The sequence below is a fragment of the Alligator sinensis genome, unplaced genomic scaffold, assembly GCF_000455745.1.
Source record: "Alligator sinensis unplaced genomic scaffold, ASM45574v1 scaffold359_1, whole genome shotgun sequence".
Taxonomy (NCBI): Eukaryota; Metazoa; Chordata; order Crocodylia; family Alligatoridae; genus Alligator; species Alligator sinensis.
The window spans coordinates 711,013-724,033 of record NW_005842577.1 but is presented as its reverse complement, the minus strand read 5'-3'; the positions used below and the strand labels follow the sequence as shown (position 1 = coordinate 724,033).

Here is a 13,021-nt window from a genome sequence, read left to right as displayed (position 1 = left end):
GTTAATCAGAACCCTTGCTAGAACCCTTCTGCTCAAGAGCTCTTCTTTCCTTGACCTTCACATCAAACCACCTACTTAGCTCAGGCTCTGGGTTTATATCCTACAAGCCTCCCTTGATTTTGGTCTCCCTTGATTGACTTCTGCCTCATCTGCAGCCTGCCTTTCCTTAAAGTAGCAGGAGCATCCACCTTCTCACTATACCATCTCACCTGGTTTGTTGATTTACAAGTACTGCAGGAAAAACTTGGGGGAAATAACTAACTCTCTTGACCTGGAATAAATCATGTTACAGAATTTATAGCAAATGTTTACCCCAGCTTCACAGGACTCTGAATGCTAAACCCAGCCTGTGTTTGCCATTCAAAATAAAAATTTTGTGCCACAACACAAAATGTTAAACATACCCCATGTTACTAGTTTTAGCAAGATTGATGGCACATTCATGTGTCAAATTATTCTGCAGACACATATGAAGGGGAAAAAATGAAAAATTGCTAGGTAACTCAGTTCATGAGTAATGACACTGAAGTATTAATTTTATGTAGAGTCATAGATAAATGTGTTGCTTTTTAAAGCAAATACACTGAGTCCCTGCCCCAGAGTGTTTCCTACAGGTCTTATCCTGTAAGCACTAATTAATTAGTAACTTTTGCTAAGTGGGGTAGTCTCATTGATTTCAATTACATTTAGTAGATTAGTCTTATGACTACCAGTGTTGCTTGGCATTATAGACATTATTTCTACATGAACTTTTGAACATGGTTTGTTATGGTCTACACTGAATATGAACTAGGTTAGTATCTTGTTGTTAATAGTACAATTGTTCACAAGTGGTCATCAGCTGTGAAATTTGCTATCCTAGCCAGATGAGCCATGGCAGCTCTGAGCAGCAGTCAATCTCCTTGTTAACTAGGTTTTCAAAAACTTTAGGAATATAGTGCACACACAACAAAGGCATCATTATATGGCATGCCTCATCCACTCGTACAAACCTGTTACACATTTTAGGTGATATTCAGGAAAGACAGCATTTACTGTTTCTGAGTTTTGTATGTACTGAACAGGGAAGTTGACTTTAATCTTCAGCTGCTTTTTTCAATGTATAGATGTTTAGACTGTTTTTAAAGAGCCCATTAGCTAAGACACTTCAGGTGCTTGAGACAATATAAGATACACTAGTTTTACCAGTCTCACCATGAAACCTCAGTTTCCTGTCAAGAGCTACGTCTTTTGAAGTCACTATAAGCTGATATTATGCATGTTTGCAGAGCAGACTCTTTTTTTGGTTTCCTTTTATAGAGAACTTGTTCAAAGTGCTGAGACAGACATGGAAATGAAACAACACAGAATGATGATGGGGAAGAGATGGTCTTTCTTGGCATTTTTCTTGTTTGTCCATGCACATGAGATAGTTGGTAAGTGTTCTAAATTAACTTTGTTTAAACTATAGACCAAAAACTGTTCTCGTAGAATGGTTTTCTTTAACTCATTTGTGTAAATGGTGTAAACTTGTTGTTTAATGCAAGGATTGTACTACTAAAGATATGTTTGTGCATGTGTAGGGGAGGGGGCAGCTTTCACACATCTGCAACCTGAGTTTTTAGCAATTGTCTTCACTAACATCTAAAGGTTTTTTTTAAGTTAGCTCTTTTTGTGGTTTCTTGTTGCAATGACCTCTTGCTCACTTTGGGGGAAAAATGTATTTGAAGAATGAGTACTTCACTCTGAATTAAGAGTGATACCCCACCTCTCACCTACTCAGATATGCAAGACTTATTAGACCACAGACTACAGAGTCATGGTATTTGCTGATTGAAACTCCTGAAAATATTAGGTCCCCCTATCATTGCATATATTTTAAAAGGTTGTTGTCCTAGTAAAAGGACAAGGTTATTACTAGATAAAGCATTTTCAGTGTCAGAATAAGATGTGAAGAAAGAGGAAAAGAAGAGTCACGTGTGTATCATGGAGCTTCCTCAAACAATTGCATTTACTGCAAATAAAGCTGGATCTGAAGTTTTTAGAACCTAATTTGAGAGTGCTTCAGTTTGGCGGTATGCTGTCGGCTGCAGATCTGAATGCTGAGGTTTCTGTTTTCAGTACAGAATTAAATACAGTCCTGTGAACATAAATGGATGCTGTGAGATGTAGCTGAATTTTATCAAAGATTGTGTTTAAAATGGAGTATTTTGGGGAAGGCAAACTGATCATGATCAAATTTGGAAAAGATCTTCATTTTTATCCATAAAATATAAAATCTCCTAAATGTTAAAAAAGCCAAATAAGATGACTAATGAAAACTCCTTCTACACACAAAAGGCTTTGTATATACCAGAGCTCAACAAACACAGATTAGGACAAAATTGTGCTATTCTTTCTGCAGGCAGCTTCCTTGTTTCAATTCAGTAGGGCTACTAGTGTTCAGCTCCTTTGCAAATCGGAGTGCTTTAAGTAAAGTGCCTGAGTTGTCTGTTCTACCAGGTGCTTTTTATGGATAAAAACTCAGGTAGGAACAAAAACTAAATATGGGTTTGGGGGCCTAACCTACGGTACTTGAATTTAAAAAAGAAAAATAAAACCCAAGTCAACATGAAACTGAAAGAGAAATAATTTGCAAGATATTGGAGACAATTTACAACCGAGCTGTAGCTCACGTTAGATAAAAGGGGCAAAGTACTCTGGTATTAATTAAGCATGGGAATGCTAACCTGAAGATTCCAAATTCCTACTTGACTTTTAGACTTTACATGTGCTATTAAAAATAGTTCCTCTGACATTTTTTTTTTTATCTGGGTCCAAGTCGAGTGCAGCAGCTGCATGAATACTACACTTGCCTTACCAAGTAGAGGTCTTGGGCCTGCCTGCTGGACAGACCCTGAGGTCCTTGATCACTTTCTACTTTGTATTCAGTAAGAAACTTTCAGTGAAAGCAAGGAAAACATTGCTAGAGTAAGGTCCTAGGTTCATTAAAAATCATTTAAAAAATAATCCTTCTCTCACACCACCCAAGCAAGCCTGCAGATCATAGTTTCTCCACCTCCCTGTTTGTTTACTGCAAAAGATGCATGTGATAAAATAATGAAATCCTGGTGATCAATGCTTTTATTACTTACTTATTTATATATGCATGTTGCCGGTCAAGACCCTCATTCTGCAAATTATTTTCTATGGTTCCTTGGGGCCTTGGCTTGTAAGGTCTTCAGGGCCTGCATTCTGTAATAAGAAGGGTTTCTACAGGATGTCAGCAACAAGAGGTGGACCAGGGAATGTGTGGGTCCTTTACTAAATGGGAGAAGCTACTTAGTGACAGAGGATACAGAAAAGGCTGAAATACTCAACAGCAGCAAAAGAACAGATTAGGAACTATTTAGAAACCTAGATGTGTACAAGTTCATGGGGCCAAATGGGATGCACCCAAGGGCACTGAGGGAGTTGACTGATGTGATTACAGGGCCTCTGGCCATCATCTTTGAAAAATCATGTTGATTAGAAGAGGTGCTGGACAATTGGAAAAGGACAAATATAGTGCCCATCTTTAAGAAGTGGAAGAAGGAAGATCCAAGTAATTACAGACCAGTCAGCCTCACCTCAGTGATGCAGGAGGTCCATTAGTTCCCTGCAGAGCCAAGGGGGCTGCTGTGCCCTTTTGCTGCCTTTCCTCCAAGATGGGATAGACATTGTTTGTGCTTCCAGGATTGCTCCCTTGAGGAGCAGCCACTCATCCTGAACTCCCCTCCCCTTCAGGTCATGGTCCCTTGGGGCCTCACAGACAAGCCTTCTGAGCTTGCCAAAGTCAGCTTTCCTGAAGTCGAGGACTTCTGCATTGCTGACTGACTTGCCTGCTTTACGGCAGATGGTGAAGGTGATCAGCTCACAGTTGATATCTCCCAGCTTCCCTTCGATTGTTAGGCTGCTGATTAAATCAACCCATTGCCAGTAGCAGGTCAAGCAGCACTTTGCCTCGCATCAGTCCATGGACTTCAGATAGAGCTCATCCGTGCACATGAGTAAACTTTGAGACCGTTCAGATTTGACCAAGTTTGCAGATGACACCAAGCAGGTGGGAGTAGTAGATACAGTGGAGGGTAGGGCTAAGATTCATAGAGACCTCAACAAATAGGAGAATTGGACTAAACCTTGTGTGGTTCAATAAGGACAAGTCAAAGTCCTGCATTTTGGATGGAACCATCCCATGCACCGCTACAGGCTGGGGACTGACTGACTGGGCAGCAGCTCTGCATAAAAGGACCAGAGGATTATAGTGGACAGTAAGCGGAATATGAGCCAACAGTGTGCACTTGTTGTGAAGAAGGCTAACAGCACATGGGGCTGCATTAGTAGGAGCATTGCCAACAGGTTGAGGGAAGTGATTCTTCTCTATTTGGCACTGGTGAGGCCATATCTGGAGTACTGTGTTCAGTTTTGGGACCCTCACTATAGAAAAGATGTGGACAAATTGGAGAGAGAAAATGGTTAGGGGGCTGAGACACGTGACTTATGAGGAGAGGAACTGGGTTTATTTAGTCTGGAGAAAAAAGACTAAGGGGGTATTTGATAGCAGCCTTCAACTACCTGAAGGAAGGTTCGAAAGAGGATGGAGCTAGACTGTTCTCAGTGGTGGCAGATGACAGAACCAGGAGCAATGGTCTCAAGTTGCAGCAAGGGAAGTTTGGGCTAGATGTTAGGAAAAGGTTTCCCACTAGGAAGGCAGTAAAACACTGGAACAACTTACCCAGAGAGGTTGTGGACTCTCCATCCATGCAGATTTTTAAGACCTGGGTAGACAAAGTCTTAGCTGGGACTTTGATTGGGGAGGGTCCTGCTTTGAGCAGAGGGTTGGACTGACTTCCTGAGTTCCCTTCCAACCCTAATTTTCTATGATTCATATCTGTTCACACAGTTCCTACTGCACTCTTAATTCTGCACAAATAACTTAAGGTACCTGCTAAATCACATGTTGGTTTTTTATGGCTCAGGCTTTTGGAGCACAGTACCATATGGTTCTAGCTAACTTAAAAACAAAGTGCAATATTTCTTAGAAAACTCAAAATAAAGAATTTAATTGGGGTAAACTGGAGAGAATGGGAGGCAAAAGTAATTGTAACTTTCTAGGGATCTGGGGACAGGTTAAGAACTGAAGGTGGTGACTAGAGGCAGGAAGAAGTTAAAATGTTGAATGAGTCTTATATTCCATTATTCAAGAGCCATGTATGCCAGTACACACTTTTTCCTGATGGACAAAAGGACAATGCAATGTATGGTATTCGGTGTTAAGACTAGTTGTTTGGTTAAGTGAATTTCACCTGGGGATGAAGACCATACACAGTAAAGGCAGGCATACTTTACACTATCTGTGAGCTTGAAATTCAATGGAGGCAATGGACCCTAAAAATGAAGCTTCTAATTGAGGAAACCTTTTCATTCGTACAATTAATTCTGTGTTTTCATATGACCTGCCAAAAATCTCAAGGTCTGGGGCCATGTAGCAGTCCCAACCTAAAATGCTGCCTTAAAAACTGAACGATAAACCACGCATGTGGGGCTGCTTGCTCTAAAAATAAAGTAAAGCTCAAGTAATCAAGCACTGAAGCTATGCACTAATGGAAAGATTATTTCCGCCTCCCGCCCCCACATCTAAAACTGCAGAGGTAACTGAAATAAGCAAAATGGGATTTTGATAGATGGGAGTCATACCTTCTGTTTTTGCCAAGACACAGAGAATAATTGTTAAGTATTTAAATATTTTAGTTACTTGCATGTACCTGTCATGAACCTAAGGGCTCATTGCATGTCCTACATGAATTGTCCCATTTGTTTTACTGAGATGTCATGTGTAGTCTCTACACATGACATCATCGAGCTGTGTTTAACCTTGTCATATGCACTGTGGTATTTGATGTAAGACGTATTTCTTATAAGTTTTATAACAGGGTCAGGATTGCACAATATGGTAATGATTTTCAAGCCTAAATTGCTGGAGAGCAGCAACAGTTTGGAATTAACATTTGACTTGAGTTGTTTGCCATCACCCACAACACAGACGTGTTTTGAAGCACAGGAGTCAGGCTCTTCCAGACACCTGGTTAGTCAAACTACTGGGGGAAACAAATGAAGTGCAGTATTATTAGGATATTGGATTAGTATGCCTGAAAGGCTGCAGCTGTTCTCTTGGTCTTAATTAGATCAGACAAGATATTTCTGAACTAGTGGTAAATGCACATCTCTGGGAGGCAGGAAGTTATGTGCATTGTGTAGGCTCCCCAAGAATGTGAGAGCTGATGTATGTGAATAGCCATAGAAACGCCTGTATTTAAGTCTGCCTCTAGAGCATGGTGAGATCTTTTTAGTCTGGTATTAATTACAATGGGTCTGGGAACCATGGGAGTTAATACTGTTTCCATTCCCTCCCCCTACCACACTGGCCATATTTCCAGGCCCTCTCTCCCATCTGCATACTGGACTGGGTTGGTGTGAGGTTGGTCCACAGCTGCACCAAGTCCAGCCTAGCACACAGCTTTGAACCTGATGCACAGAATCTGACCTGGCATGCTGGCTTAAGAGCCATGTGCCAGGTTGGATGTGGTGTATTGAGTCCAGAACTGTGTGCTGGCTCCCCATGCTGGGTCAGACCCAGCAACTGGCTCCAGAGCCAGCAGCCGGTCCTGGACTTAGTGCACAGTCCTGGAGCTGATACATGAGGTCAGACCTAGGACAGAATCTGGAGCTGTGCACTGAGTTGCACATGGTATGTGGCCCTAGACTCAGCATTTTAGGTTGGGACTGGTACGTGGCCCCAGACCTGGCATGGTCATGTCCCCACATTCAGTGTGCCTGATCACACAGGTGCACAAGCTCAGTCCACAGCTGGACCCAGATATCCCTATGCTGGGAGACGGGGAAGTTCTCAGGGTTGGTGTTTGGATCTGATCTGCGGCTACCGCTGCTTGCCTCCCCCAGATCCCTTAGACAAGGCAGTAAGCAGAGCAGCCTGCAGCCCTACACTGTGAGTGAGTTTCTCTGCCTTGGATTGCCATGTGGCTGTAGGCTGAGTCTGTTTGCCTGTTCATGGAGGCGAGCAGGCTGGCTTCAGGAACTACTACCCCTTCCAACTGTACCATCATGCAAAGCCAGATACTGTCAGGAAAGTTTCAGAGGAATCCCCCTTCTCCCTTTTCCCTAGCTGCTGCTACTCAGTTACCTGCCTAAGATAGGACTTTTTTTCATGATGCCTTTCAGAAACAGTGTATGTATGTATTACAGTTGAGGGTATGTCATGTGAGAAAATATTGTCATTTGAAAGATTTGCATTTGTGCAGGGATTCCTCAAATCCCTGCCTTTTGCTAAGAGGTGAACTTTTGATCCTTCTTGAAGTGTACTTGCTCCTCTGGTTCCTCTCCTGGTATTTGTACCAGTGCAGTGACCTGTTTCTGATAGCTGCTAAGCCTTCTCAGTGTACTATCCACTGATGTGATTTTAGGCCTCAGTCTATCATATGTTTGGAATTTGTTGGTGGTTACACCAAATAGTTTCAAAGACTAGAAGAGTTATGTCCATGAGCATAGCTTGCCTTGACAATCACTGTTTGTTTGTCTGTTATTAAGGCCTATCTGAAAGCACCATTATCAAGAAGGAAGCAGTTCATGCTGTCCCTGGTAGCAACGTGACCCTTATGTGCACCATCCTGAAAGAATCTGGGATCCACATAACACAGACACAATGGTCAAAGATTGAAGATGGACAACACAGAACAATAGCTGTTCATCACCCTCTGTATGGAATTCAATACTTACCATTACCTTTGGCTACTTACAGTTACACAGTAGTTTTCAATAAGAATCCTTACTACTGTTGGGAAAATGGTAACAAGACTTCCAGTTCCCACAGACCTCCAACAAACTCCTTGGAATGCAACCAGTGGATTCTGCATTTTCACAATGTTAGTCTTTCACTCAGTGGGCTGTATGAGTGCAGCTTTACTACCTTCCCAGCTGGGCTGAAGACTGCAGAAATTAACCTCACAGTAAAAGCAGAAGGTAAGCAATATTAAAATTATATTTTGGTTTTAATTAACATGGGGTGGTGGGGAGGGATACCCTGACAAGAATGTGGAGGTTTCTTGTTAGTCAGTAATTTGTTTTGAGACTTAAGATGCGCACTTGTATGGAGCTGACTAGACAGCTTGTTTCAGCTGTTGTCCTCTGCCCTAATGTGACTTGCATGTACTTAAGGCACTGTATTTTTTTATTTTTTTTTTTTATGATCAAAATGGTGTACTTTCATGTATTAGGTTGATGGTTAGTAAAAATGGGGAGGAGCTAAAAATTAAATGAGTGACAGAGAGGATGGATAAGGTGTGCCTGATAGAGGAAAATAGATGGGGCAGAAAAGGTAACTCTGGAGTGGCCAGACCATGCAGCTTCCTAGAGAACTGAAGAGATCCATCTCACAAATATTGCATCTGTGTGTGTTGAAATTACTAGTACTAGGACTGAGTATCAGAAGGGCTAGCTAGACTCTTGAACTGGTCTGAGTTGATGTAAGCTTGACTTAAAAAGAGGCTAGTTGTGGTTTGAAGTCTCACACTTCTGACTTCAAATGAACTAAAAAATAAATGTGGCTAGGCTTGGCAAGTTTCAGTTCAGAGTTGTACAGGATCAGAGTTCTACCTGGTGTCTGTCCAGAACCACTTCAGTGGTGTTTAAGCAACTTGGTTCAGCTTTTCCTCAAGATTTAAGGAACATAGCTCAAGTTCAGGAAAGAAGAATGGGAGAAACTTGGCATTCAGGGTAAAATACTGATTCCAAACACAGATTACCAATTGATTTCTGTGGCTCTAGGATATGGTCTGCTTCTAGACAGAAGAATATATCTTGCTATCCAAAAACAAATATATCAGCATGAACAAGCCAAAACTCACTGAGTCCCTAAGATTTCATATGTGTAATGTGACTTTGTTAATTATCCTGGACTATTATTTGACTTGTACCTATTACACCTGTTAAAACAAGAACCCACTCCTTTATTGGAAGTATGCTTGATGGTAGATTTTTAGTGAGGAAGGAGGTTCCAGTTTAACTTCTCTCCCAAAGGAATTCCTTACAGGGTCCAAATAGTTTCCTCTACGGGGAACTCTCTTGCTGTTCGGTTAATAGCAAAAGTAAATGAAATCAACGAGTGAAGAGAAATTTGTGGCAGAAGTGGTGTTGGTAAATGACTGAAATTTACCTGCATTCAAGGACAGCAGAAACAAACCTACCAGACACTGGAAAAAAAGGCAGCCACAGGAGTTTGGCCAAGCTTTCCATGCCTACATCTTTGTTAAATCAAACTGCACTTCCCTGCCGTAGTTATTGCAGTTTTATGTTATGAAAAACACTAGCTATGGGTAGGGAAGGCAGTGTGTCAGATAAGAATCAGACTATTCTCTTTGCATGGATTGTCTTTCCTCTGTTCTTAGAATAATGAAGCTTTTTTTTTTTTCTTCTCTCTCCTGGTATTTTGGACATCTGATGCTGGCCCAACATTACTCTTGCATAAACAGAGAGAGTTTACCAACCATGTTCATATGAAATCAGGCAGAAGGCAGGATAGAAATGCACTTTATAAACTAACTGAATCAAAGATTTATAAGCATTCATGAGCAAGACTTCACTTCATCAGATGCTATATGGCATGTATTTCCTCTATTCAGCACACCTCACCTCTATTCTGTCACTGTGTATAGCTATATAGCATCTGATGAAATGAACTCTTGCTCATGAAAGCTGATGCATTGCTGATTCAGCTAGTCTATAAGAGCCATCTCTATCCTGCTAAATAGCTTCAGTCTGGTTCTTTGCAGTAATTGCACAAAGGGCGTGTCTACGTGTCGCCATATGGCGACATTACTACAGCACCATATTTTAGTACTTCCTTTTGGAAGTACTAAAACACAGTGCAGTATGGGGCACTGTGCATGCTCTGCATAATCCCAGTTATGTTTCTGTAGTGACATGCTATAGCCAGGGAGCGTGCCACTATGGTAATGTAGCTGGTGATCACATGTAGACACACGTGATCACTATGTCACTATAGGGCAACATGTAGATGTGCCCAAGCTGGAGGACTGATGGGGCAGATCCAGAGAGGATGCAATGTTGTGGCTGCCCCCTTGCCCCTTCCTGACTACATGGCAGGAGCAGCAGCTGGGGTCCCCAAAAAGGTATGAATTTCTCACCCCCTCCCTTCCCTTGCCTTCTGAGGCATTATCTCCTTCCTTCCCACTCCCTCATTCAACACTTGCTGCTGCCAGCATCCCCACTGTCCTGGAGGCAAGGGAAAGCTCCTGCCCTCTCCAGCTGGGCTGTGTGGGGACTTGCTCAGCCCAGGACAATAGGGGAAGGGGTGTGCAGATGAGTTCTCCTTCTCTGCTCCTGCTCCCAGACTGGTGCTGAACACTCAGAGGGAGCAGGCAGGGGAACACTGGCAGCAGTAGCAGGTGGGGAAGGAGGGATGGGAGGGGAAGATATGGAGAGAGAAGGGGAGAGGATGTGCCTCTGAGCAGGAAGAGAAAAGGAGAGAGGGAATATCTTACTTACTTTGGGATTTACTGCTTCTCTGTGCAGTCTACCCATCCGGGGGGGAGGGAGCTGGTGTGAGGAGGCTAGAAGTGGAGGGGTGCAGCTACCCTTGTAACATTGGTCACTGCTCCTGCACCCCACTTTGTAAAATCCTGGATCTAACCCTGACTATGATGTACTGATAACAACTATCAGAAAGAACTGGGACATGCTTCTTGCAGACCTCTATGCTACGGTAGCCAGATCTTATGAAATAAAACATTTGAAATCAAAAGAAAGCAAAGTACATTGACACAAATCCAGAAGTGAGAGGAAGGAAGGCATTAGTAATTAACAAATAGCGCATTCAGCTGCATCAAAGTAAAATGAATCCAGATGAAATGAACTAGTCGATTTTTGCAACTCCCCTGTAAATCATCAGGGAGACAGCATGGGAAGATCAAACATCAAGGACTCTAGCCATAACAGTTATTGGGGAAATGAGTCAATGGATAGAAAAGATAGAGGGATTGACATAATGGCATGAATGCGGAGAGGCAGTTTGCAGAATAAACTCCTGCATTGACTTTGTTTTAACCACTTTTTCCTGTTTTGCCTTCTGACCATGTTTAAAACTTCCTGCCTTTTGCCTGTGGCAGGATGAATGAGATATTGTTCAGTTCATCCCAAGTGGTTCTATTTAGCTAACAAGCAGTGGTTCTGACTACTCTCTGGTTGAGTAGTTAGAGGTTCTGGTTCCAACTGCTGTTCCTTATTCCTTCTGCATTAATAGATGAGGGTCCTTCTGTAATGTTGTGTTTAGCTAGTTCCCTGACTCTCCCTCAAACAATAGCTTTCTCTGGAGCTTCCTGAGGACCAGATTATTCTGAGGATTTCATTTTTTAGAGTGTTTATACAAAGACTGCTTCCCAAAAAAGTCCCACTTCATCTTGGTGATAAGGGTTGGCATTGTTATCTAGAGGACTAAAAGGCATTACCACAAAGGCCACATATCCAATGAGCTGTGACAGATAAGCACATGACTAAAAGCCTTTAGTCTTGCACTATGACTTGTGAGCTAGATATGGGTTCTGAGAGATGAACTGGAGGAGGCAAGTTCAAGGGGTTCCAATCAGGAGAGGCAGGAGGCTGCATTTGGTGCCAACTAAAATTTGCCAAGTGGCCTTCAAGGGTACTCAAAGTAGATTACAAAGCATTAGTCAGCTGGAGATGACAAGGGCATGAGGAAATGGGTGCACTCTTGAAAACAGTGACTTTCCTTATTATGGTGAACTAAGAACAAACACTACATTTCGTCATAACATTTATGGGATATTTAAGGCCATGCAAGACAGCAACAACAGAACCAATAAGCTCCTGAGATGAGACATCCCCTGGGTAAGAAGCAGAGTTATCCTTGGGAATCTGACAAGCTCCCCCTTGTCAGATAGCATTGCATTTGTGTTGCTTCAGTTGAGCGCTATCAATACCAATCTGATTTCTGATACACAGCCGTGCAGCTTGAAGAGCAGTGTCCAGCTGGTAAGTCTGTTGTGGTGGGAGGGAAGGGGCGTCGGGGCAGATCAAGGCTCCTGTGGTGAGGGAGGAGTGGGGCTGAGGCTGGGGCAGGTGCTACCCAGCCAGGGTGGGATGGGGTGCTGGATGGAGCCACAGCTGGTCTGGGGGGCACAGGGAGGAGTATATTGCCCACCGCTGTGCGCACCCCAGGAGAGCACAGGGGGCATGTGCCCCCAGATTTGCGCAAGGTGGGGCAGGCTGCAGCTGAGAGCTGGGGCCAGGGCTGCACTGGGCTCTTCCCAGTGTGGGGGCTGGGCCAGGCTGCGTTCGGGGTAGGCAGCAGTGGTGACGGGGGGGGAGGGGCTGCAGCGACCCCAAAATTCACCATAGCCCCCCCAGCACCAGTGCCACCGCCAGCCCCGGGCGCAGCCCTGGCCCAACCCACCTCCATGCTGGGAAGCGCCCATGGTAGCCCTGGCCTCAGCCCAGAGCGGCAGCCCACCCCATCCACACCCCATGCAGATATGGGGGCACATGCCCCTCCCCATGCCCTTCTGGGGTGTACACAGCAGCAAGAGCTGACCCTGCCTCCTCACACCCCCCAGATCAGCTGTGGCTCCATCCCACCCTGCCCTGGCTGGGCAGTGCCTGCCCCAGCCCCACTTCTCCCCCACTGAAGGCCTTGATCTGCTCCCCACCATGCCCCTTCCCTCCCCCCACCCTCCACCACAACAGACTTACCAGTTGCACGCAGCTCTCCAAGCTGCTAGGCTGCACTCCTAGCTACCTACGTGCTGCACTGTGGTTGTGCACAGGCATTTATCAGCCACATTATCAGCCACATCAGGTCAATTTCTAGTACAGTCAATTTTCTTTATATCAGTGCCAATCCGATATCAGACCAATGTATCGGTTGACCTCTAGGGGTAACCCAGAATATTAGAGCAATAAATTACTGTGGCCT

At 43.7% G+C, this 13,021-nt stretch overlaps 1 protein-coding gene across 6 annotated transcripts in view; it reads left to right on the top strand.

Moving 5' to 3' along the window:
* Nucleotides 1–754: 754 nt before the first annotated feature.
* The window catches only part of CD96 (CD96 molecule), a 49,067-nt gene continuing 36,800 nt past the window's right edge, over nucleotides 755–13,021 (top strand). For 2 of the 6 annotated variants that reach the window (XM_014524122.2, XM_014524120.2), the window contains exons 1-2: nucleotides 1,177–1,415; nucleotides 7,603–8,034. In XM_014524122.2, the coding sequence (XP_014379608.1) occupies nucleotides 1,259–1,415; nucleotides 7,603–8,034 (589 nt within the window). In that variant the 5' untranslated portion in view covers nucleotides 1,177–1,258. Of the gene's footprint in view, nucleotides 794–1,172; nucleotides 1,416–7,602; nucleotides 8,035–13,021 lie in introns of those variants that run through there. The other 4 variants (XM_006032500.3, XM_014524123.2, XM_014524121.2 and 1 more) reach the window with 4 other exon arrangements.